We start from the raw sequence: 21,912 nt of genomic DNA, 5'->3' as shown, positions 1-21,912 counted from the left end.
ACGTTTTCTCTGCAAGTCAGTATCAGGACTGTGTGTGTACGCCTGTGCCTGTGCGCATAATTACAGATGCGCCATTCTTCCTAAAGCTGTCATTAAAAAGGGAATGGGAATGACTCCAACTACAACCACTGCTTGGGGTTACGTAACAAGCTCTTCTTGAATTTTGTCTTATCCCGGAGACAGCTGAAATCTCTCCTGCACAGCCGGTTGTCCCTGAAAATGTTCCTCCTTCAAACCCAGGAGAAGTTTGGTATTTTTCCCGACTTGCATTCTGTCTTTAATTTTGGCGGAGAGAAAAAAAACCCCGATCTGGTGTTTTTATGTCTTTGTCTTGCTCGCTCGGTCGTGTTAGAGCGCGTTTCCACTGTTGTTTTGGGGTGTGTCCGTGTGAGGGCGCAGTGAGCCCTACTTTGTCTTTCATCCTGAGATGCTGGTGGTCCACAGACAAAAGAGAAGATGGCATTTAGAGCTCTACAGGACAGCTACAGGGCCAGGAGGGTTTGCTGTGCAGGAAAACATCTCTTAACATAATTTTGAATTACTGACTCGTGTTCGTAACAACTTAAACAAATACATAAACACATGGATTGCATTTATAAAGCTGAGTCTTATCCTGTTCTAAAATGCGTTTTATAAAAGATTAATGTATTATGTTGGTTTTTGTTACTTCCATCCCAGAATGTTTCTTCTTTTGTTTTATTTTGTTTTCTCAACTCAAAAACTCAATTAATAATCAATTAATTAATTTTAAACAGAGATAAAACACTTGGGGTAAAGCTCACCAACACCAGCTTGCACTTTGTTTTGCTTCTGCTTCAGTTTCCTATGACACCCCATTGAACAGATAAGTCAGTTTGTCTGAGTGTATCAATAATGCATGATGAGAATACTCTCTCATTTACACTTTTCTTTTGCATCCTTTTCCCTTTTTCAATCCCCCCCCCCCGGCTTTCGTTCCTGCTCACGATGTTTAGGCTGTTTTCTCCATTCACCTTGAAAGAAAGCTCCTGTCTCCCGCGTCCATCAAAACGAAAGCCCGACCCCCGCTTTGAGAGGGAGGAGCTTCCTAGCGCTTTACTGAGTGTATAACACTCTGTGGCCATCCAGAAAGTGTGTCAGAGGACTGTGTTTGCTCCCAAAGTAGATGACTGCTCACATTCTGGTCTCTGTATTACTGACTGCGAGATACGAGAAATTTTTATTTCGTATATCATCCCGAGCCAGGACAAGGTGAGTGTCTTAACACTTCAGCAGCTTAACGTACAAGTGTTATTATTCTCTCCCATTTTAGGCAAAACATAGTGTCTGCTCGATTTCATTGTTGTCATTTGATTGATTGATTTTTTTTTTTTTTTGGTAAGCATGCTTTTTGTTTCTTAATCTTTTTTCTTGGGGGGTCTTTAGTGAATCGTACGTCAAAAGTCATTTTGCACCGCCTGTGCGTCATGGTCACATTTACGCACATTCTCCTCTGAGATTTTTGTGGTTTTTAAACCCCACAGAAGAGTTAGTGCGGAATTCAGTCAAGCAGACTGGGTCTGTGTGTGGGCTTTGGCTCATGCTCTTTCTACAGTGCCGTTTTCAGGTGTGATAGAGGAGAGAAGGAATGTGACGAGACGCTCTTTCACTGAGGACTAAATCATCTTTTGTCTCTTCACAGGTTTTTCGATTGTGGGATAGAATGCCGGCGATCATAAGTAAAAACTCCGATTTGGAGTTTGACTCCTTACAACCGTGTTTCTATCCGGATGAGGACTTCTACTTCTGCGGTCCCGACTCTGCGCCACCGGGGGAGGACATCTGGAAGAAATTCGAGTTGCTGCCCACTCCGCCCCTCTCTCCAAGCCGCGCCGCGCTACCGGGAGAGCCGGCAACTGCCTCGCTGGAAGCAGACCCCCTTGGCTTCGGGTTAGGGGACCCACTGGACTGGGCATCCGAGCTGCTGCTCCTGCCTGGGGACGATATATGGGGAGCATCCGACGATCTGTTCGGCTCCGCTTTGGATTCTAATCCCAACAGCATCATCATCCAGGACTGTATGTGGAGTGGCTTTTCTGCCAGGGAAAAGCTGGAACGGGTGGTTACGGAGAAACTCGGCAAAGCTATTTCCACGGCGACAGCAGGCAGCAGGAGTGTGTGCGTCAAGGCGCAGGAGGTGGTGAGCCGCAACTCGATGTCAGAGTGTGTGGACCCCACAGTAGTGTTCCCTTTCCCGATCAACAAGAAAAACAGCACCAGGGACTCATCTGGGACCATTAAAACATCCACGGTGCACGGGAGCGCGCCTAGTGACTCCGGTAAGGATTTGAAGACGTTATTATTATTATTATTATTATTATTATTATTATTATTATCATCAGTAGCAGTAGTAGTAGTAGTATTGTGTTGGTTGTTGTTGTTGCTGTTGTTTTTGTTGTAAGCCCCTACCCTAACAAATCGGAGTGAGTGCAGATTGTTCATATGACTGGTCTAGAATCGGATTACCTCGTTAGATATAACACACACACACACACACACACACACACACACACACACACACACACACACACACACACACACACACATGATCGCGCAGTGGAGTAGTGACACAGTGAACGAGGTTTATGTAATCAACAAGGTCTCCATCCGGCAGATGGCGGTAAAATGGGGAATTCTGTGACTTACTGAACTCAGCTGGCATCTGAGCAAAACAAAAAGACATCACACACACACACACACAGTCAGACCAGGTTGTGGGAGGAGATGAAAAGGTGTTTAATAATGCGATGAGCTGATAAAGTGTCAGGTTCACGGTACCGTGAACGCTTTCATTACGCATGAATTGAGGGACAATTTGCGCACAGTGGGTGACAAACTGACACTTACTCCACAGTCTGAGACAGACAGTCTGAGCCAACTGCCGCCCGAGATGAGGGGATATCTAAAATTAATACTCAGAAAGAGAAAACAAGAAATAATGTCTAAAACGGAAATACGGGATTTGTGTCAGGATCATAATGTTAGATGTGTTTGGATTGGGTAATGAATGTTATGTGTACTTAAAAACTAAGACTTCCATCACCGGTCTTTTATAAGTTCCCTAAACAAACACCAGCCCTTATCAGCGTGTTTTCGTTGTGGAACTGTAGTACAAAGCCCCCCAGCTTGGCACAGAGGATAGACTCAGCCAACCTTGCCAAACACCTCCTCTACAGCGAATAAAAGAGGACGGAGGAGAGCTTCTTTTAGGCGTGTGTGTGCGTGTGTGTGTGTGTGTGTGGGGGGGGGGTGACAGCTTTGAACAAGCGCTCCATCTCGACAGCTGTCTCCCTGGCGCCCCTCCAGGTCTGGAGCTTAAAGGGTGGTGATCCGATCGCCTGCCGCCCCACCGTCCAGCGCACACTGCCGCCCCGATGCGCTTCTGGCGTTTGAAGCGGCCCATTCTTCGTTGTGAAGCACGCCTTCTGCACTTTTACATTAAGGGGAAACTGACCCTAAAAGATAAACTGTGAGGACCCCCATTTAAAAAACAAACAAACAAAAAACAGAAGCTGTTCGCAGGAAAAGCAGGGTCAGGCACTGCTCCTCTTCATTTTCCTGTTTACAAACTGAAACTAATATCTGCTCAGACATGAATTGACTTTCTTCTCTTTATATTCATTCCACCTCAATTAAAGAGTTGTTCCATTCTGAATTTCAAACAACAAGAGCTAAATCCCAGCCACACATGTGGCAAAATCAGGGACACCTCCTCATCCAGCCAGCTGTGGCCAGCTTTGTTGTGATGACAGGAATAAACTCTGTGTGTGTGTGTGTGTGTGTGTGTGTGTGTGTGTGTGTGTGTGTGTGTGTGTGTGTGTGTGTGCAGCATGTGTGTTCAGACATTCTGGTGCAGTAGTGTCTGAAGTGGGTTACCATAAGCTGTAAAATGCCACACTCCTCAGATGCTCCTGAGCTGATAATGGGAGCCATTATAACAAAGGCATTTTAATGGGGCCTCACGCTCTGCTTCTGGTTGGTCACTTCTTGTCACCTCCAAAAGCACCCGTGGATGATAAGGGTCACCTGCTCAGCTCAACATTAGCACATGTATTAAGATCAAGAGCTCAGGTGGAAATGAGGTTTTTAACTTTAGAGGTCAGAGTTAAACCTAAGTTCTTAATGCATCTGATTCTACTGGCACACTTTCAGTGTGAGTGGAGGTGTGCCGATAGACTGAAAGCATCAGACTAAAGCTGTCTCATCTCCAGAGAAGATTAAGAAAGTTTTGAATAAGGGAGGGAGAATGAAATGCAGAAATCCAGCCTGTCTGCTCAGCGCTGACACTGAACATGTCAATTCCTGCAGAATAGATTAGTTACCAAATGACTGCCACTAAGCATTAAGAGGTTTCTGCTTGTGCAAACAGTATTGAGCAACATTCTTTCTCCTACACCTTGATCTCGCTCACATGTATACCTGCCACTTGCTGGCACACACAGATGGAATAGTGCTGTGTCAGAGCAATTAATCACTCACGTTGTTTTCTTTTCTCAGAAGAGGAAGACGAAGATGAAGAAGAGGAAGATGAAGAAGAAGAAGAAGAGGAAGACGAAGAAGAGGAGGAGGAAGAAGAAGAAGAAGATGAGGAGGAGATTGATGTAGTCACAGTAGAGAAGAGGCGCTCTACAATCACTAAGGCATCACCCATGGCGTCAGGCACTGTCACCATCTCTGTACACCCCAAAAGTCAAGATGCAAAAGGAATTGTCTCAGGGTCCGGTTCCGGTGTGGTGAGTCGATTCGTCAGCCGGGCTCCTCAGGAGCTCATCTTGAAGAGAAGTTCAGTCCACCAGCAGCAACATAACTACGCAGCCCCCTCACCCTATGCTTCAGACGATGACCCAACCCCGCCTCCAAAGAAGCAAAAGATGTCTGATGTCCCGCGCCTTCCTTCTAGAACCATCTCTTCATCCTCCTCATCTTCCTCCTCATCCTGCAGTTCAGTCACCAGCACATCAGGGGTGCGCAGCAAGCGCAGCTCCAGCGGGGACAGCAGCCCGAGAGGCAGCTCCGACTCAGAGGACAGCGAGCGCCGACGCAACCACAACATCCTGGAGCGCCAGCGCCGCAACGACCTGCGATCCAGCTTCCTGACGCTGCGCGACCACGTGCCGGAGCTGGCGCACAACGAGAAGGCGGCGAAGGTGCTCATCCTTAAGAAGGCCACCGAATATGTGAACTCACTAGAGACGGAAGAGATGAGGCTCCAGCAAGAGAAAGAAAGGCTCCAGGTCCGGAGGCAACAGCTGATGCGCAGGCTGGAGCACGCAAGGACTCGCTAACAGACAAGTGCTACAACACAAACACTCACAATATACCCTGGACGACCCCCCCCACCCCCACCCCTCTGCATCAACTCAAGTCTGATACACAAGAAGATGCACACAGAGGCCTCCATATCTGTTGCACACGTGCACACACCAACACAACATCTCAGAGGATGTTTATGTTCAGATGTCAACACACACCTTGGAGGGGCGGGGTGCCGGGGGCGGGGGGATGCTCGGACTTTCACTGCCGCCACTTTTTTTGCACATTTGTTGACGTTAAGAATGTTTAGGGTTTACTTTTTTTCAATCCAGTCACATTAAAGAAAGATTAAAAACGCACACACACACACACACACACACACGAAAAACAAAAAAGCATGAGGAAGGAGAGAGGACACACTTTTTTTGGTCTTCCCTTCTTCTGTTTTTGAAAAAATATAATTTCTATTTGTACTTTTTTTGTACTCACTGTGACACCAGCCTGGAATCTAGTTATTCCCACAGGGACGGGTGTTGGAGGGCACTTTGCTTGGAGAGTTCATGTACAAGAAGAAGTGCACACTTACTTTGCCTTCACCACTGCAAAACTGAAAAGACTGATGACTGAGGCGTCACATAAACAATGCCACTACAGGTCCTCTTTCCCTCACTCTTCTCACACTGGTGCTCAAACCAAGTCAGTGGATGTATAACTGCGCACCTTGCTAGCCGACACTTTTGTATATAACAATAGTGTACAGACAAAATACACTCAGATCTGCCTTGTTTTGTAATACAGTTTGTCCTTGTTCTTTTTTTATATATATATACATGTCAGAAAGCTGCCAACATTTAGACTGGAAGTTTATATACCTTTAAAAGTACTGTAAGGCCTCAATTTTGAGAGTCACGAAACTTTGTAATATAACAATATATTGTTTTTTTTCTCTTCCCTTTCTTTGTATTGTATTATATTACTAATTCAACACACCTTTTATGCTTTTAGTGTGAACCTGATACATACTAAATTTGATACTTATATTTTCGTATGAAAATGAGTTCCTGGTAGATATCACTTTATCTCGTCATTTTTTCTTCTATCTCAAATAATTCTTTTGTACAGAAAATGTGTTCTATCCTCATGTACCTGGCCTTTTTTTTCTTTCTTCCTTTTTTTTTGTTTATATTTGCTATCGGGTGCATAGAACTGGGTAAACAGATATAAGATGTTTGTTTTTTTGTGTTTTTTTGTGTTTGTTTTTTTTTTTCAATTTAAAATGTACATTTAGTGCTGCAACTCATAGCACTTTGAAATACCTCATTTTGAAAAATAAATAGATATCATAAAATCTTCATCTTTGCCTTTGTGGATTTTTTTTTTTAACCCCGTCACCCTTTCATATCTGCCTCAATCTGTTTACTTCCCTGTTTGCCTCCACATTTCTGTATTTGTTGTGCTGCTCTCAAAGACTCATCCTGACAAAGAAAGCGAGTGTCTTCTGAATGCTCTCTGTCTCCGCACCCTGCAGCTACCTCCCCCTGCATAGCCTCTCACACCCACCCACACACACACCTACACACTCACTCACTTCAGTTCACACACACACACAGACACACACACCTCTCTATTTTCCTCTCTCACCAGCGCAGCTCTTCCTACTACATTGTTCAGGCTGTTGCTATGGAAACTGGAGCAGCTGCTGAGTGGCAGACACGAGAGTGAGGCTTTTATTTGTCTGTTAGTAGTCTGTGTATTTCTGCCCGAGTGTGTGTGTATGAATGCAAATGTGTGTCTACCTTTTGTTGTGGTCTGTGTGTGGCCCCGGCGCCTGATATCTCCGGTGTTGTGCGCTGCCTGCCACGATGCCAGGACAAGGCTGGATACTGTTTACCAACATAGGCCACATGGCTTTGCCCCTCCCCACCTCCTCTTCCCCTTTTTCTCTCCTCCTTCCCTCTGTGCATCCTGTGTTGGGCCTTAGCCCAAATATGCGCCTTTCACGAGTCTGTTCAGGCACTCTCTGGAGATGGCTGAAAGAGAAATCTGTTGCCACGGTCTGTATAGCCATTTAGCACAGCAGTGTGCTCACAGAGGGTATAAGAAAGAGAGAAGTGCACTAATACAACATAAAATACACACTGCTGATGAATTGCAGTAATCCCTTTAAAAAGATAGATAGGACAACATGATCAATGATTGTTTCTCTTTCACCAAAAGTGATATATTACTTCCTTTCTAGAACGAACACTCCGGCGTTTAATTTTTCAGAAGCACAATTGTCATTTAGCTACTTGCAGAACCAAGATGGTCCTAAGGTATGAGGCCTATGTGAGAGACAGGGGTATATGAAGACAGATGACTTTGTTTGGGAGTTGAGACAGTACAACACTGAGCTTCTCAGTGGGGGAGTGGCACTGGTGGATTACATAACAAGGGTCTGGTGTCTTTGTGCATACTAACTGTACATGTGTGCGTACAGGATAGGAGACCCTGTGTGTGCGTGCATGTGTGTGTCCTCTCATGGGACTTCCCCTTACCATCTGCCTAATGACTTATCCTGCCTGGTTATAGGATAAAAACAAGCTCATAGACAATAACTCAGAAAAATAAATGGGGGTAAAAAGAAAAACAACATATCACAGCAGAGAGAAGTTGTTTGGTTCAGATGGTAAGATTAACTTTAATTTCACCTCATAGTGTTCAGCACCAAACCCCCTGCCAATACAGATAAACCCGACTGGCTCGGATATGCTCATGCATTGTTTTACATGCTTCTTCTTGAACCTCACATGTTCCAGTTGCAATTTAACAACCTTTTCCCTTAACAACTTAGCCAACCTGACATTAGTGGGGTGGATATTACAGCTGACTTTGGGCGAGAATAAGGGTACACCCTTGACATGTCACCAGTCCATGACAGGGCTAACACAGAGCAACAGACAGCCATTCACGCTCCCTGCTAAGCTACCTGCTCTCTAAAATGAGGCTAATTGTTTTAGAAGGGAGTAGCCATCTTCTGCGTTAAACAGACATATGGCCATGGCTTTTGCCTGATTAATATCCATTATCTCTCTGCCCGCTGACTGCCTGGCCTGAACTGCTCAGACACACACACACACACACACACACACACACACACACACACACACACACACACACACACACACACACACACACGATGCAACTCTAATGGGCTTAGACCCCACTGATGGATGTGCATTAAAGCTACACAGGAGATGGTGTGGCATGTTGCGGGTTTGTGTCATCTACTTTGAGATCTTCATTACCCCCGCCATTAAGACTAGCCACAACGTTTCCATTGTGCTGTTGGACACCAGATCTGTATTCAACATATTAACCTTCCTAAATGTAGGAATACAATAGCGTATGTATCCATGCACAAGTGTGTGTGTGTGCATGAAATGTGGCCAAGCTCTGCGCAATGGCATGCCCATCACACATGTGCCACAATAAGCTCCGTATGGCGAGAGCCCCTTTATCTGTGTGTGTCGTGCATGCGTGTAAGGGGCAGGGGATGGGGGTGAAGGGGTGTCACCATCTGTTATGGAGTCCAGCACGGTCGCAGGTGCTCAGAAATGGTGTGTGTTGGGCTTATTGTAGGTACAGCCTGAAACAAGGAGGGTATCGGGGGGTATTGGGGCAGAAAACATGGAGGTGTGCGCGTGGTGGAGGCAGTTCCTCCAGGGAACTCATTGCCCTAGCTGAGTAATATGCAGCCGTGACAAAGAGCTGTGGAGCTACAGTAATTGCAGAACACATAGTGGACAGCTAAGCAAGAGAGGGGGGGAGGAAAAGAGGGAGGGAGTACAGCAAGAGAAAAGAAGGCCTGAGTGTTTGATCAAAGTTTACCAAAGTCTGAGGAGATTTGCATACAGATGGCACTGTAGCATGGCCCCCCTGGAATACCTTTCTCTCTCTTTATTTTTCTTTCTGCATCTCCCTCTCTCCCTCTCTCTCTCTCACTCACACACACACACACACACACACACACACACACACACACACACACACACACACACACACACACACACACACACACACAGCCTCTCACACAAATGTAATAGGGTGTCATTGAAGAATACATGAATAGCCTTTCAAGAGTGCGTTCTGAGGAAGAAACGGCCTTGGCTGCACAACACAGCACCTACAACAAGAAAGCAAAAGTGAAGGAGGGCAGTTAAGAAAGACTGAAAAAGAAAGAGCGATAAAAAGTAAGAAAAGGTAATGATTAAGACAAGATGGGAAGAGAGAGAGTGGCAACAATAGAAAGAAAACAAAGAGGAAAAGCCTTACCACATCAGTAATTACGCAAACAGCTCTGGGCCAGTAAATTTTGTTTCAACAGTCATCCAATGCACATATATTCAGTAATGTATCTACGCTGACATTTATACACTTCCTCCATTAATCCAGTCCCCTGGCAAATCCTTACACTATATTGATCTTGAATCTAGCTGTTTAGGGGGTATTGATCATTTAAGTGCCTTCCTCTTACATAAGTTACATATTTCTTTCAAGTCATTGTTATGAGTCACAGACAATTAGCCAGCTGTGCCAACTGCCTCAGCTTCTATGACATCTAACAGTTAAAGCCACAAGAATGCCACAAACCAGCCTGAACTTGCTGCCAGCTGCTGAACTTCTAAAAGTTTAAAAGAATATTAAGCTACTAGTGTCAAGAGGGCTCGGAGGCCATTATGTGGGAGTGGACCCAAGTGCAGACACAAATGGAACAGTGTTAAGGTTTTCACAAGCTTTATTATTAACACAGAGAAGCAAATACAAGACAAGAGTATGTGGCGGGGGCAGGGGACTAGAGTCCACGGGATTGACTTGGGAAACATGGAACGTGGGATGTATGCACATAGATGCAGGGAGTTTAAGTTAAACTGCTGTAGGACTGGTGACAGTCTCAGCTTCACAGGGTCCAGTGTAGCTTGGGGTGAGCTTGTGGGTGAATGGCCTGAGGGGAACGTCCCTAGCAGCGAGTCATTTTTTGGCCTGGAGTGTACTTTGAAGTGGGTGCTCTTAGTTCTCATCTGTGTAGCGACACAAACCTGAACTTGCTGCCAGCTGCTGAACTTCTAAAAGTGCACTCCGACTTTCCTAAGTCGGAGTGCAAATGTAAGATCAACATCATTCTCATGAAACAGGGATGACTGATAACCCAGAGAGGCTTCAAAAGGCTCTAGATGAGTTAAGTCAATTTGTGCATACTCTAACCAAGGAAGATTCAGAGACCAAATTACCGGGTTTTGTGTGGTGACATAGTGGAGGGCTGATTCCAACACCTGGCTGAGCCTCTTGGTCTGTCCATTAGATTGTGGGTGATATCCAGAGCTGAGGCTGACTTTGGCTCAAAGAGCAGTACAGAAGGTCTTCCAGACCTGTGAAGTGGATTGAGGACAATTGCCGTAGGGATGCCGTAGTGCCTGAATACATGATCAATTAGGAGTTTGTCTAGGGCAATAAAATGGGCTGACTTGGAAAACCTATCACTAAAAGAAAGAATTAGGGACTTTGCGGAGGAAACAGGCAGCCTGGTAACAAAATCTAAAGCTATAACAGACCAAGGTCTATGGGGGTTGTTACTTGTTGCAGCAAACCAGATGGTCATTGAGTGCACAGATGGTGCAGCAGCTACATAGCCTTTGACACTTCTTTCCACAGTTTCCCACCAAAAGTAACTTTTGATTAATGAAATTGTCCTACCTACTCCAGGGTGGCGAATTTAGAGGTGTGAGCCCAATGGATGACTGCTGAACGTGCTGTAGTCGGGACATAGCAGCGATCAGGTGGACTGGTACATAGGTCAGGCTCATCCTAAAGGGCCTCGCGGATGGCATCTTCGACGTCCTAGGAGTCGAAAGGCACCTTGCAGGTGGCAGGAAGGAATGCGGCAGTCTCAGGTGGGTCAGTGTTGGTGACGAACTGGCGGGACAAGGCATTGGGCTTGACATCCTGGAGCCTGGACTCCAACAGTTCTTCGTCACCCACATCATAATTTCTCTTGGCTGGAGGGAGGCAAGAAGAAGGCACAAGCCAAGCGTCTACTTCCACTAGGAATGGTTTTGTGGTATGGGGTGAATCAAAAGGAGTGCGGAACTGAACAAGTTTAATTTAATGAAGCCTGCTTCAGTATCAAGAGACCAGATAAATAGCATCTGGGTGGAAGTGAAATGAGTGATTGATGTGGCTATCTGGCTGTAATTCTGAATGAAGAGACGGCAGAAGTTAGTGAAACTGAGGGAACCACCGAAGGTGTTTTTGGGATGTGGGAGTGGGCCTTTCACTTCAGGCTTAAATTCTTGCAGGGACAGCTTTTCTGCAGAGGGTATTTGGTTTTAATTGTGATCCTATTCAAACCTTTATTGTCAATACACAGACGGAGTGTCTTATCTTTCTTGGCATTCATCCATCCATTCTCTGCTGCTTATTCTTTTTCAGGGTCGCCAGTCTGTCGCAGGGCTAACACATAGACACAGACAACCATTCGCACTCACATTCACACCTATGGGCAGTTTAGAGTTTCCAGTTAACCTGTCCCCACTAACTGCATGTCTTTGGACTGTGGGAGGAAGCTGTAGTACCTGGACCTACACAAACATGGGGAGAACATGCAAACTGCATCTTTCCTCCGCTCTGTAGGGAGGAAGGGACAACACCTTATCCTTACTGAAGACCTCTTGGAGGTCATGATATTCCTTGGGGACTGAGGTGAGATCTGGCAGTGAAGGTACAGCAGGAGATGCTTCTGATGTTCCTGAGAACAGAGCTGAAGAAAAGTGAGGCAGAATAGACTCCAGCTTGTAACCTTGTGTCCTGACCAGTCGATGTGGAGATTGTGTTTTCTTAATCAGGGGTAGCCGAGAATTAAAAACCTGTCTTTTGACCTGGTGGCGTGACGAGAATGAGTGTCTGATTTATACTGAGTGACACTGGCAATAGTAAACGGGGCTTAAAAACTAATCAGAGATCCACCCACTCGTATCCCTGTAATTTCATAATATTGGGCAAACCAACAACCAGGTCATCCCGAAGAGTATCTCTGACTATGGACAATGACGAATTTTGAGTCTCATGGGCTGGAGCAGCAGAAGACCAAGCTGGGTGCTACTCCTGTCAGCTTAGGAAAGGAAACTGAGGCTACAGTCCACATAGGCTCGCCAAAGTTTGACAACAGAAAATTGGAAAAATGGTCTGATGATTCTTAGTTTTTGCAGTGACATCCAAATGGTCTTAAACATGTCAATAAGTTCTTTGTATTCAAATTACCTTCACAGTTGTGAGACTTCAACCCAGTAGAGTACTTTTGGGATGTGGTGGGAGATTTGCATCATGGATGGACCAAAATCTCTGAGGAATGTTTCTTGAATCTATACCACAATCTATACACACGATCTATGGACAAGTCAAGACCTTCTTTAATTTGTCACAGACACTTGTTTGCAGAACACTTAAACACAAGTTGTTTTTGTTGTTTTGTCTTCAGTATAACTGTGTTGCAACGAGTAATTGTAAAGGAATTAACTACTGACCTTTGAGCTCCATGTTACTACTAGCCTGCTGTGTGTAACCGTTGTTTTACTGCTTGATTTATAAGTCACCAGCACCGCCATTTCATCATTGTTATACAAATCCTTTTACATATGGGTGGGGCACAAGATGAAACATAAAGTGTGCTGTGTTTAGTATAAATAAGCCACCTAATACAACTACTGTGAATATATACAGCGGAAACAAAAACACATGATGTCCTATGTGTTAAACTAATTACTAGGCTTTCAAAGAATGTTTTTCTCCAAGTATATCTTTCCAAAGGAATGCTGTGTGCATTTGCGCAATCCCCATGTTGTTCTGTGCATACGTGTGTGTACACTTATCCCATTGTACGTGTGTTTATTTGGGGTAATCACCGGGGCGCTTCTGTGTTTGTACATTTGAAGTGAGATTGATTCATGACTGTTCCTCCAGAGGAAAAAGATAACAAATGTTTTTCTGGTCCAATAAACACCCTCTGCCTGTAAAACAAATTAGAGTAAACTAAACCATCCTCTGCATGCACCAACACATGCTTAATAGATGGCTGGCTGGGAAACTCTCTGGTACTAAGGTAGAACTCAGTGAGAGACGTATTGATCAAGCCTCCCAGACTCCCTTGCGGGCTTTGCTGCCAATCAATGAGTATGTGTTTGACTGGGGCAAGGTTTGCCAGCTACTTCAAAACTGTGTCAAAAGCGCACGATCAGTACAGCAAAAATGGGTGCTAAATGTGAAGTGCTTTATCAGAAACTCCAATTAGTGGACAAACCAACAGAGACTAATATAGTCTATATTTAGACTCTATGTGAACATATTAGACAAATATTTTTAAAGCTTTAAGATTCATGTTGAATAACATTGCCAAACTGAACTGCTTGCACTGAAGAGTTGATAAGTGGTGCAAGCAGTTCAGTCAAATCAACGTTTGAAATCAAGACATTGTGAATAACATACATGTACTTGTCATAAAAATGAGAAGTACATTGGGTAAAAAAAAGAAAGATCAAACCTCTGTGTGGTTGTAGTGTGCCGATGCCCTGTGGACACACTTAATATATAAAAGAGTCAGGGGAAGACACCTTACCTAATTAAAAAGTCACTGAAGTCTGCAAAGGGAACATCTGGATAAACCAGAATTGTTTTGGAAACAAGTGCTGTTGACTGATTGTGCACAAGGTCTGGACTGGGGGTGAGAACAGGATGTACGGGGATGGAGTGCGAGTGGTTTAGGAGTGTTTTGCCTTTTCAGCAAGAGCCTGCCCCCACACCGCCAACAAGGAAACAATACAGACATTAAACTTGGATTTGTTGTTGCTCTAAAAAGAAAACTAAGTTCAAACAAGGGTAGTTGGATTAAAGCTTGTGTAAAACAGCACGAGAGTGTAGCAGTTGCTTTTGATACTGCTGAATCTAAAAGAGTGCAGTCTACCACTTTGAACTTCATTTATTCTTTCTTTTCCCTCTGTTTCACACATGTAAGGCATGAAGAGTTTGTGATTTATTTTCTCTACTTTAGCAAGCATGCGAGTACTTTTGCAAAGTCTAATTAATCATCTCTGCAGCATGAAATGGAATACATAAGAGAAACTATAGCGCTACTACTACTATGAAAACAACTCAAGTCCAAAATGCCTATTTTAGATATTAATAGTGAATTGCAATGACATGTGATTGCTGCAATCTGTTCTTTGGAAGCCACACGTGACCTTTTGTATTGTGCTACAAGCTTAGATACCTGATGTTTTCATGTATTCTTCTTACAAACAGCATCTTACTAGCCGATGCCTTCTTTGCTCACTTTAAAATAATTGCCTGAATTAACATAAAGCAATATAGATTTGCTATCCTACATCTGGGACCTGAAAGTGGCTATAGGATATGCATAGAGGCTATCAACACTTCAGGGCCGACCTTGCTTGCTTCTCGACAGTTATCTGTCGGTTTGATGGCGAGCTGGTGTGCGACAGGGCAGAGGACGGGGGCCGCGCGGGTCAGCAGAATCCTCAGCAGGCGCTGACACATGTGGGACAGAGCTCAGTGGAAATCGGGTTAATGAATCGTAGAGAGAGGGAAACGGCAGGGTTACTCGTCTTTCAATATCCCCCATCATTATCAGTTGGACCAGTGTTCATCTGCACAACATGGGGAGAGAAAAAGATGAGGAGGTCAGTAGGTGGCAAATCTGGACCTGTGAAAAGGATTTCAGACAATAGATCATAGATGTGTGTAAAACAAAGCAACTGCTACTGAAGCGTCACGGTCAATTTTGAAGGAAATAAAAGATGGGTCTGTCTCTTTTTGTAAGACATCATGTTATGTGATTCACTCTGACCATTAAGAACCATGTGAAAATTTGATAGTTTAGCTATTTTTCCTTCTGTATGCATTCTCTACAAGCCCTTTTGTGCCTTTGTAAGAAGATATTCTCTGGTGGGCCTTTGGTCCATGACCAGTCCATTACAGGCTTGTCTGCCTTTGCTGTCACTTCTTTTCGATGGATCAGTGAGCTTCAGATAGAACCACCAGTCTCAATTTTAATAATACCAGCCTGCTTCTGCACGCAGACTCAACTCAGATGCAAATCACCACGTCTTATTAAATTGGTTAAAACAAATTCACTCCACAGCTACGCCCTTTCTTCCTGCAGTTGTTACCGTTCTTGAAAGGTATGCACTGACAACCTGACAGTGGTGAAATAAAGCTTTTAATTACTGAAGAAAATTAGGACAAATAGCCTGAATCCAGCCTATTCACACACATAATTCGCCTATCTAAGAGGATGAAATACATTAGCATATTTAATTGGCGGCTTATGCCCATCTCTTGTGTTTGACAGCTGTTGAATCAGACGACAGCATTGTTCGAATATGAGTCAGCGCACGCTAATCTAATCAGGGAAACCTTGGTTGGGGATCGAGTTAGCATTTTGGATATCAGCAAGCTCTCAGGATTACACACAGGGGTTAATTACAGAAGAATCAGATTCAGAGACAGCTTTAACGGTCGTAAGAGTAAGGCAGTAGTATTCACGAGCCGGGCTGATGGGAATGAAGGTCTACAGAACAGCCTGAGACTATGATGCTGTGGTAACTCAGGCATGGCATTGATTACTTTAATTGGTGGACCAGGAGCAGGGAACATTATTGGATTTGATTTAATGCCCCCTCCCTCAAAGAGACACTTCAGATACAATCCACCAGTGCACTGGTTATTGCTGGACGTTTGCACTATTGGTAACATTTAACATCCATCTGGGATTATACATCAAACAAATGTCTTATTTTACAACTCCTCCACACACATTTCAATGTCCAATGTCCTCCAATCTGTCCTTGTTTGATATTGATTTGAACTCAGAAAAATACTCAGGTCAGGGGTTTTTCTCAGGTTTTCTGGCAGGTAAACAGCTGTTCATTGATAAATACAAGCGCGTATAAGGACAAAGCTACGGCTGAAAATGGCACTTTAAAGTGCTCCTTTAGTAGTGTTATCAGATTGAGTGAGATGATTCTCAACTGGCCACGGATGCGGGGTAGAGCTCTTTCAGTCGTCAGCAAGACTAGAAAAGTGTTATATAAAACCATTTCCACTTGTCTTGCAAAGCTGGTTGGTCAATTGCACGCAAGCTAGATGAGACCTAATTCTAGTCTGTCCTTTTTATCTATGTTGGTGCATTTATTAATCCTTTTATTTTCAGATGTTTTGATTTGATTTCATCAATCCTGAATGGGCAAAACAGTTTTCAAGCTTGGTTGCTGAAAAGATCACATCGTTTAATAAGAATATGCATTTGTACAATTGACCTCTTCCTCCTAATTGTCTGCAACTATTTTAAATGTACAATAGTTTCCTCCTTTTTGGACACCACAGCTTTCCATTGTCTCATATGTAATTGGTTAATATTGCAATTATGTGTCTGCCACTGTAAAACTCTGTGGGGGAAAAACCGAATAAAAGCACTGGAAATTCCAGTTTTTGTGCTGGAACCATTGCTACAACCACCTGCTGCTGAAGAAAATGGGATATCATGGTCAGAGATAACACCTCAGCAACTCAAAATACACGATTTGCTGTAAAAGGTGTATCAGGCTTATATTTCCTCATTTGTTTCACTCATTCTGCCATCTACAACAAATGAGTGATTAATTACATCATCAAGATATTTCCAGTACGTTATCCAAATTCCTTTTTCTCTTTCCATTCTTCCTCTATCTCTCTTGTGCACACAAAGTTAAATAAGATACACACTGACGCATTCGAGTGAGTGTGCAGCATGCCATTGATGCTCTGCTCTGGCTTCATCCATCACTGATAATGGCTGAGGACAGCTGTGTGTTCAGTCTCCCCCTCTCCATCATACCGCAAGCTTGAGGCGGAAGGATGGAATGGAGGAGGGGTATATTTATTCTACTCTACCTCCTAATCACACACTAACCATCCTGTAATACTATCGTGAAACCTCCACCCCCAACAACAGCTCAAACACCCCCCACTCCAGAGGATACCCGCCCGGGGCCGGGCCCAGATGGCCGTGCCCAGCGGCGGCCTGCGTTTTGCGTTTTGCGTTTTGCCTCTATCTGAATGTGCACTCGAGGCTGGATTTGGAATCATTGATGCAAAACTGTGTTACACACAAACACGCACAGACACAGATATGAGTGCCTTCATGCACTACTGTGCACAAACCGCTATGCATACTCCAACTATTGCAGTGTCACCCACACATCAGTACACACACACACACACACACACACACACCAAACAAGGATGCAGTGTTTAGACTGGAGTTAATGAAGAGATAACAGCTGATGTAATTTGTTTGCACATGAATTAAGTCTGTCAGGGTTCCATTCTGGTTGATATTTCTGATTTCATACACTACCTTTGGTGTTCATGAGTTAAAAGAAGCTATTAAAAAAATCTGTCCTTGAACATCTTATTCAACTCAGCTGATTCACAAGGAATCATTTCCTACATACCACAAGTTTTAAGATTAAATATGCGATAATCACCTCTTTGCACCATGAAAAAGTCCTTGGCATCTTTTGGGATTATGTGCTTGTTCTCTGGCAGTTCATTTATATCAACAATGTCACTTGAGCTTTTATCTCTTTGTATTTAAAGGATCTGTAAAACCACATACTGTCAGCCAAGTAGCATAAATTAGGTAATAAATGTTCACAGCGAGGGCAGTGTCAAGTGAATGATTATACCTGACACAATGAACTTAGAACTTCTGTCGTGAAACTTAAATAATATTGCACTTTTAAAAGGTGTTACAGGTGCATAAATGCTAGATATGGCCAGATTCGGAGATAGGTGGTTGCTAGACAACATGATGATACATTAAATTTGATATGGATAAAATATAATAATCAGGTTTTGTAAATTAGTGTTGAGATTTTGTGGGCACATGACCACAGACCAAAAATGTGCCATTTTGGCACTATCATAGTGACAATGTAGGATCAAGGGAATAAGGTTCCAGTCACACAGGCCTACAGCCAAAATTCAGTTTTACCGACTGGAAAAATTATTGCTAAAGTCACACAGGCCTACGGATTGGCCAGTGACCCCATGGCAACCACCTGTTGCTAGGAAAAAATGTGTATCTCTCAACTGACTGCTATGGATGGAAGTGACAGACTTATCTACAAACAAAGTAAAAGCAACTTCCAGGAGCCAGTGACAACGAATTGAGGAATGCACATTTTTCCCTAGCAAACAGTTTTTGTATCAACTCCAGTATGTCAGACGACTCATGAGCAATGTGCGCATGACGCCACGTGAGAAACCTCAATACAAATCTGATGATATCTGATAGGATATTGGGAGATACTCTGAGGTCCTTACAGAAAATATAACTTATTGGCAGATTAGCTCGTTGAGGAAAGGAGACTGAAGGGTGGCTAACAAGTAGTTATCAGTGTACTTAATAACAGTTTGGAAAACAAAGCCCAACATGCAACATGGGAGTGTATAAATCTTGAAGGGAACTAGATGGGATAGTAAGACCGAACTATGGATTATATATAAGACATGGATCATCAATAATCATAAACCTTCTACAGTCTCAAAGGCTTTCTCCCTTCTGAACAACAAAAAATGTAACATGCCTAGAGAACAGACCTTTTCCACATCAATGTACTTTTAAAATAACTACCTATACATGGTATGAATTATGGCTTGAGTCTCACACCTGAGTTCAAAACTGACTGTAAGACAATTTGTAAATAAGCTAAACTGTGGATCTTCAATCAAATCCTGGGGGAAAAGCAACATTTTGATGAGTTATCATGTCAAGTAAGTCATTTGCTTGTGTCAGTAAAAACCGTTTACAAAAGCTCAGATGGATGATTATTTTGAAATGACAATAACAGAATTTGTCACCAGCAAGCCGGAAATTATTTTGTTTTATTATTCCACAACAGTGGATTTTATTTACAATGCACATCTTTCCTCATTATTGACTAATCTGTAATCTAAACACAACAATGAGGTCATTTCCAGTAAATCTCCACAGATGGCAAGCTAATGCTATTCAATTAGCAGGTGATGGAGAAGGGTGGAACCCGATCCCCAACAAAACACCAGTCCAGCACACTCCCTTCTATAAAGGACACCTGTCAGAAACAAGAGCCTCTTTTACCCTGGCTGTTAGAGAAAAGCATTCTCCTTGTCTCATCATCATTTAAGACTTAGGCACTTCAAAGCCGGCCAGGTACAATAGCAGTGATCAGGCCTGCCTTCAAAAGAACAGCACAAGTTATGGTGGGGCAGCAGGGGGAGAAGAATAGCCCTGTAAATCATAATAGAGAGGAAAATATAAAAGACGAGGCAGAGAGACGCAGTTCACCTGTTCTCTGTAACACAATCACTTAACGATCCTCAGGGCGCATTGTACGGGAGGGTGCTCCTGTAGCTTGCGCCCTCGCTTTGTGCCCTGCTGGAGCACAGAGATCATCTTCCCCCTCTCCACAGACCCCCTGACCTTCTCTCTGTTCCACTCGCACACACACACCCATCGAAATTACCCTTACTCCTCACAGATTAAGATCAATGTCATTCATCGCGTTTAGAGTATCAGCCTTTGATTTGGGCCAAAGAAAGGGAAGGGAGGGCACACAGGGCACCTGGGAGCTGTATAAGGATAGGAAAAAAATGTCCTCCATTCGATGGGGATGAAAGTGCCTTTTTTTTACTTTCCCCTTGAGCTTGTGTGTGCTTTATCTAAATGGAAGTCGATCTTTGAAGTTGCTGCAGGTTAGCACAATTTGCATATTTACACTATATGTTAGGCAAGCACTTGATCAAAGGGTGTCACTCTTTAAAAGTAGTGCTGTATTTCGAAACACTGTATAACTTCCACTGCTTTTGTGGAGTTTGCGCTTATGTGTAGATGTGAACTGAAACGAATCCATTCTGCTAATCAAAATGGCTAACTCAACAAGGCTGTAGCCTGCAGCTACCTTTACTCAAACACAGTTAAAATACTCAGATTCTGAAGAACAATAAGAAGATCATGTATCTAAATGGAAATTAACATATCAATCCCAACAACATCAGAAAAGTATAGATGATTATAAACATTATTGCCAGTTTGAGATGTTAGCATCACAGCGCAAGCTGACAGGATTGATTCCCAGGGATGTTTGGTTTAAAATGCTAGCTGTCTGAACCAGAATTTTTTAAACTGTCACTACACTTCCAAGGTGGAAATGCTCACCCTCATCATTTACATCATACTGACAAATAGACAAGGTTAAAAACTTTAAAGGTCCTTTAAAGGTCTTTAACACAAAGATGCTGAACAGCAGTTTAAATGGAACTGTTTCAGGTAATTACCATAATGTCACACCACCCACCTTACACTGTATTCTACCTGGGCTGTGCACTTGTGCTTATTTGATTGGCCGGAGAAGTGTGCTGCCAAATGAGCCAGATGACCCTGCTGTTTTTGGCCCGACTGTGCCAAGTAATCTTATAATTGAAACAAATAAAGAGGCTGCATTTTTGAACACAGTCTTTAAGTCATTAGGCTCAGCCCCCTTTGGCTCTGCTTCCCTCAGCATTACCACAGGGATTCCTCTGTGTATCTATTCCCTGACCTTTGTCCCTGCCCATAGGTAAGCTTAGCTTTTGGACAGCACTGACCCTTTTCTATACATAGCTTTTTTCCATTGAAGTTTCAAACTCTCCTATCTCTGCTCTCTTGGCTTCCCTAGCACCCCCGACATCCCCACCCTTGGAGCCACCAGGGTATGTGACGGTCTAAATGCCCCCTTTTGTTGGCAGAATGGGTCTTTTGTCTGCACCCCCTGCCTGTGCTGACTAAGGGACATCCAGTGAGCCCACTTTTGAGTCCACATAGGGGTATGAGAGCGCTGGAAACAGAGGGTCAGCTTAAGCCACCCTCCACCCCCTCCCCCAAGAGTGTTTGAGGAATTTCCTGATTCACTAACTTTTTAAATAGCTAGTCCCCTTGCCTTTTTATACCTCAAACAGCACCCACTCACATCCTCACACCTCCAGTCTGGCAGATGGCCTAAACTGGCCAGGACATGACATCTATACTGAAGCTGTACTAGACACCCTGCTAGGTACACCTTGCTACTACAGGTTGAAGCCCCATTTACCTTCAGAAGTACCTTCATTCTTTGTGGCACAGATTCAGCAAGGTGCTGGAAACATTCCTCATAGATTCTTGGTCAATAATAACATGATAGCATCACACAGCTGCTGCAAATTTGTCAGCTGCACATCCATGATGTGAATCTCCTATTCCAACACATCCCAAACTGTGCCAAAAAAATATCCTTCACACCATGTTGTTTCATGTTAAGCCAAATTCTGACCCTACCATCTAAATGTCAAAGGAGAAATCGAGACTCATCAAGCCGAGCAACATTTTTCCAGTCTTCTACTCTCCAGTTTTGGCGAGCATCTGCAGATTTTAGCCTCAGTTTCTGTTCTTAACCAACAGGAGTGGAACCTGGAACGACTTTAGGACAGCAGCCAATGAGTATCCCAGCGTCAAACGTGTCTAACAATCAGTTTCTTCAGGAATGAGTTGTTTGT

At 43.7% G+C, this 21,912-nt stretch overlaps 1 protein-coding gene across 1 annotated transcript; it reads left to right on the top strand.

Moving 5' to 3' along the window:
* Window positions 1-1,093: 1,093 nt before the first annotated feature.
* mycn (MYCN proto-oncogene, bHLH transcription factor) lies at window positions 1,094-5,651 on the top strand. The gene is made up of 3 exons (XM_040017964.1): window positions 1,094-1,230; window positions 1,661-2,297; window positions 4,516-5,651. The coding sequence occupies exons 2-3, from the start codon at window positions 1,682-1,684 to the stop codon at window positions 5,301-5,303; spliced, it is 1,404 nt and encodes a 467-aa protein (XP_039873898.1). The 5' UTR covers window positions 1,094-1,230; window positions 1,661-1,681; the 3' UTR covers window positions 5,304-5,651.
* The last annotated feature ends 16,261 nt before the right edge of the window (window positions 5,652-21,912 follow it).

Source organism: Simochromis diagramma, unplaced genomic scaffold (genome assembly GCF_900408965.1).
Source record: "Simochromis diagramma unplaced genomic scaffold, fSimDia1.1 OVJJ01000802.1, whole genome shotgun sequence".
In the NCBI taxonomy this organism is placed as follows: domain Eukaryota; kingdom Metazoa; phylum Chordata; class Actinopteri; order Cichliformes; family Cichlidae; genus Simochromis; species Simochromis diagramma.
Note: the sequence above shows the minus strand (reverse complement) of the source record. Positions and strands in the feature narration are given on the sequence as shown.

What these genes read in the sequence shown, in the direction of transcription:
- mycn (XM_040017964.1), top strand. Translation starts at nt 1,682, where the DNA reads ATGCCGGCGATCATAAGTAAAAACTCCGATTTGGAGTTTGACTCCTTA. An exon ending in GAGCGCGCCTAGTGACTCCG is followed by an intron (nt 2,298 to 4,515) that starts GTAAGGATTTGA and finishes TTCTTTTCTCAG; the next exon opens with AAGAGGAAGACGAAGATGAA.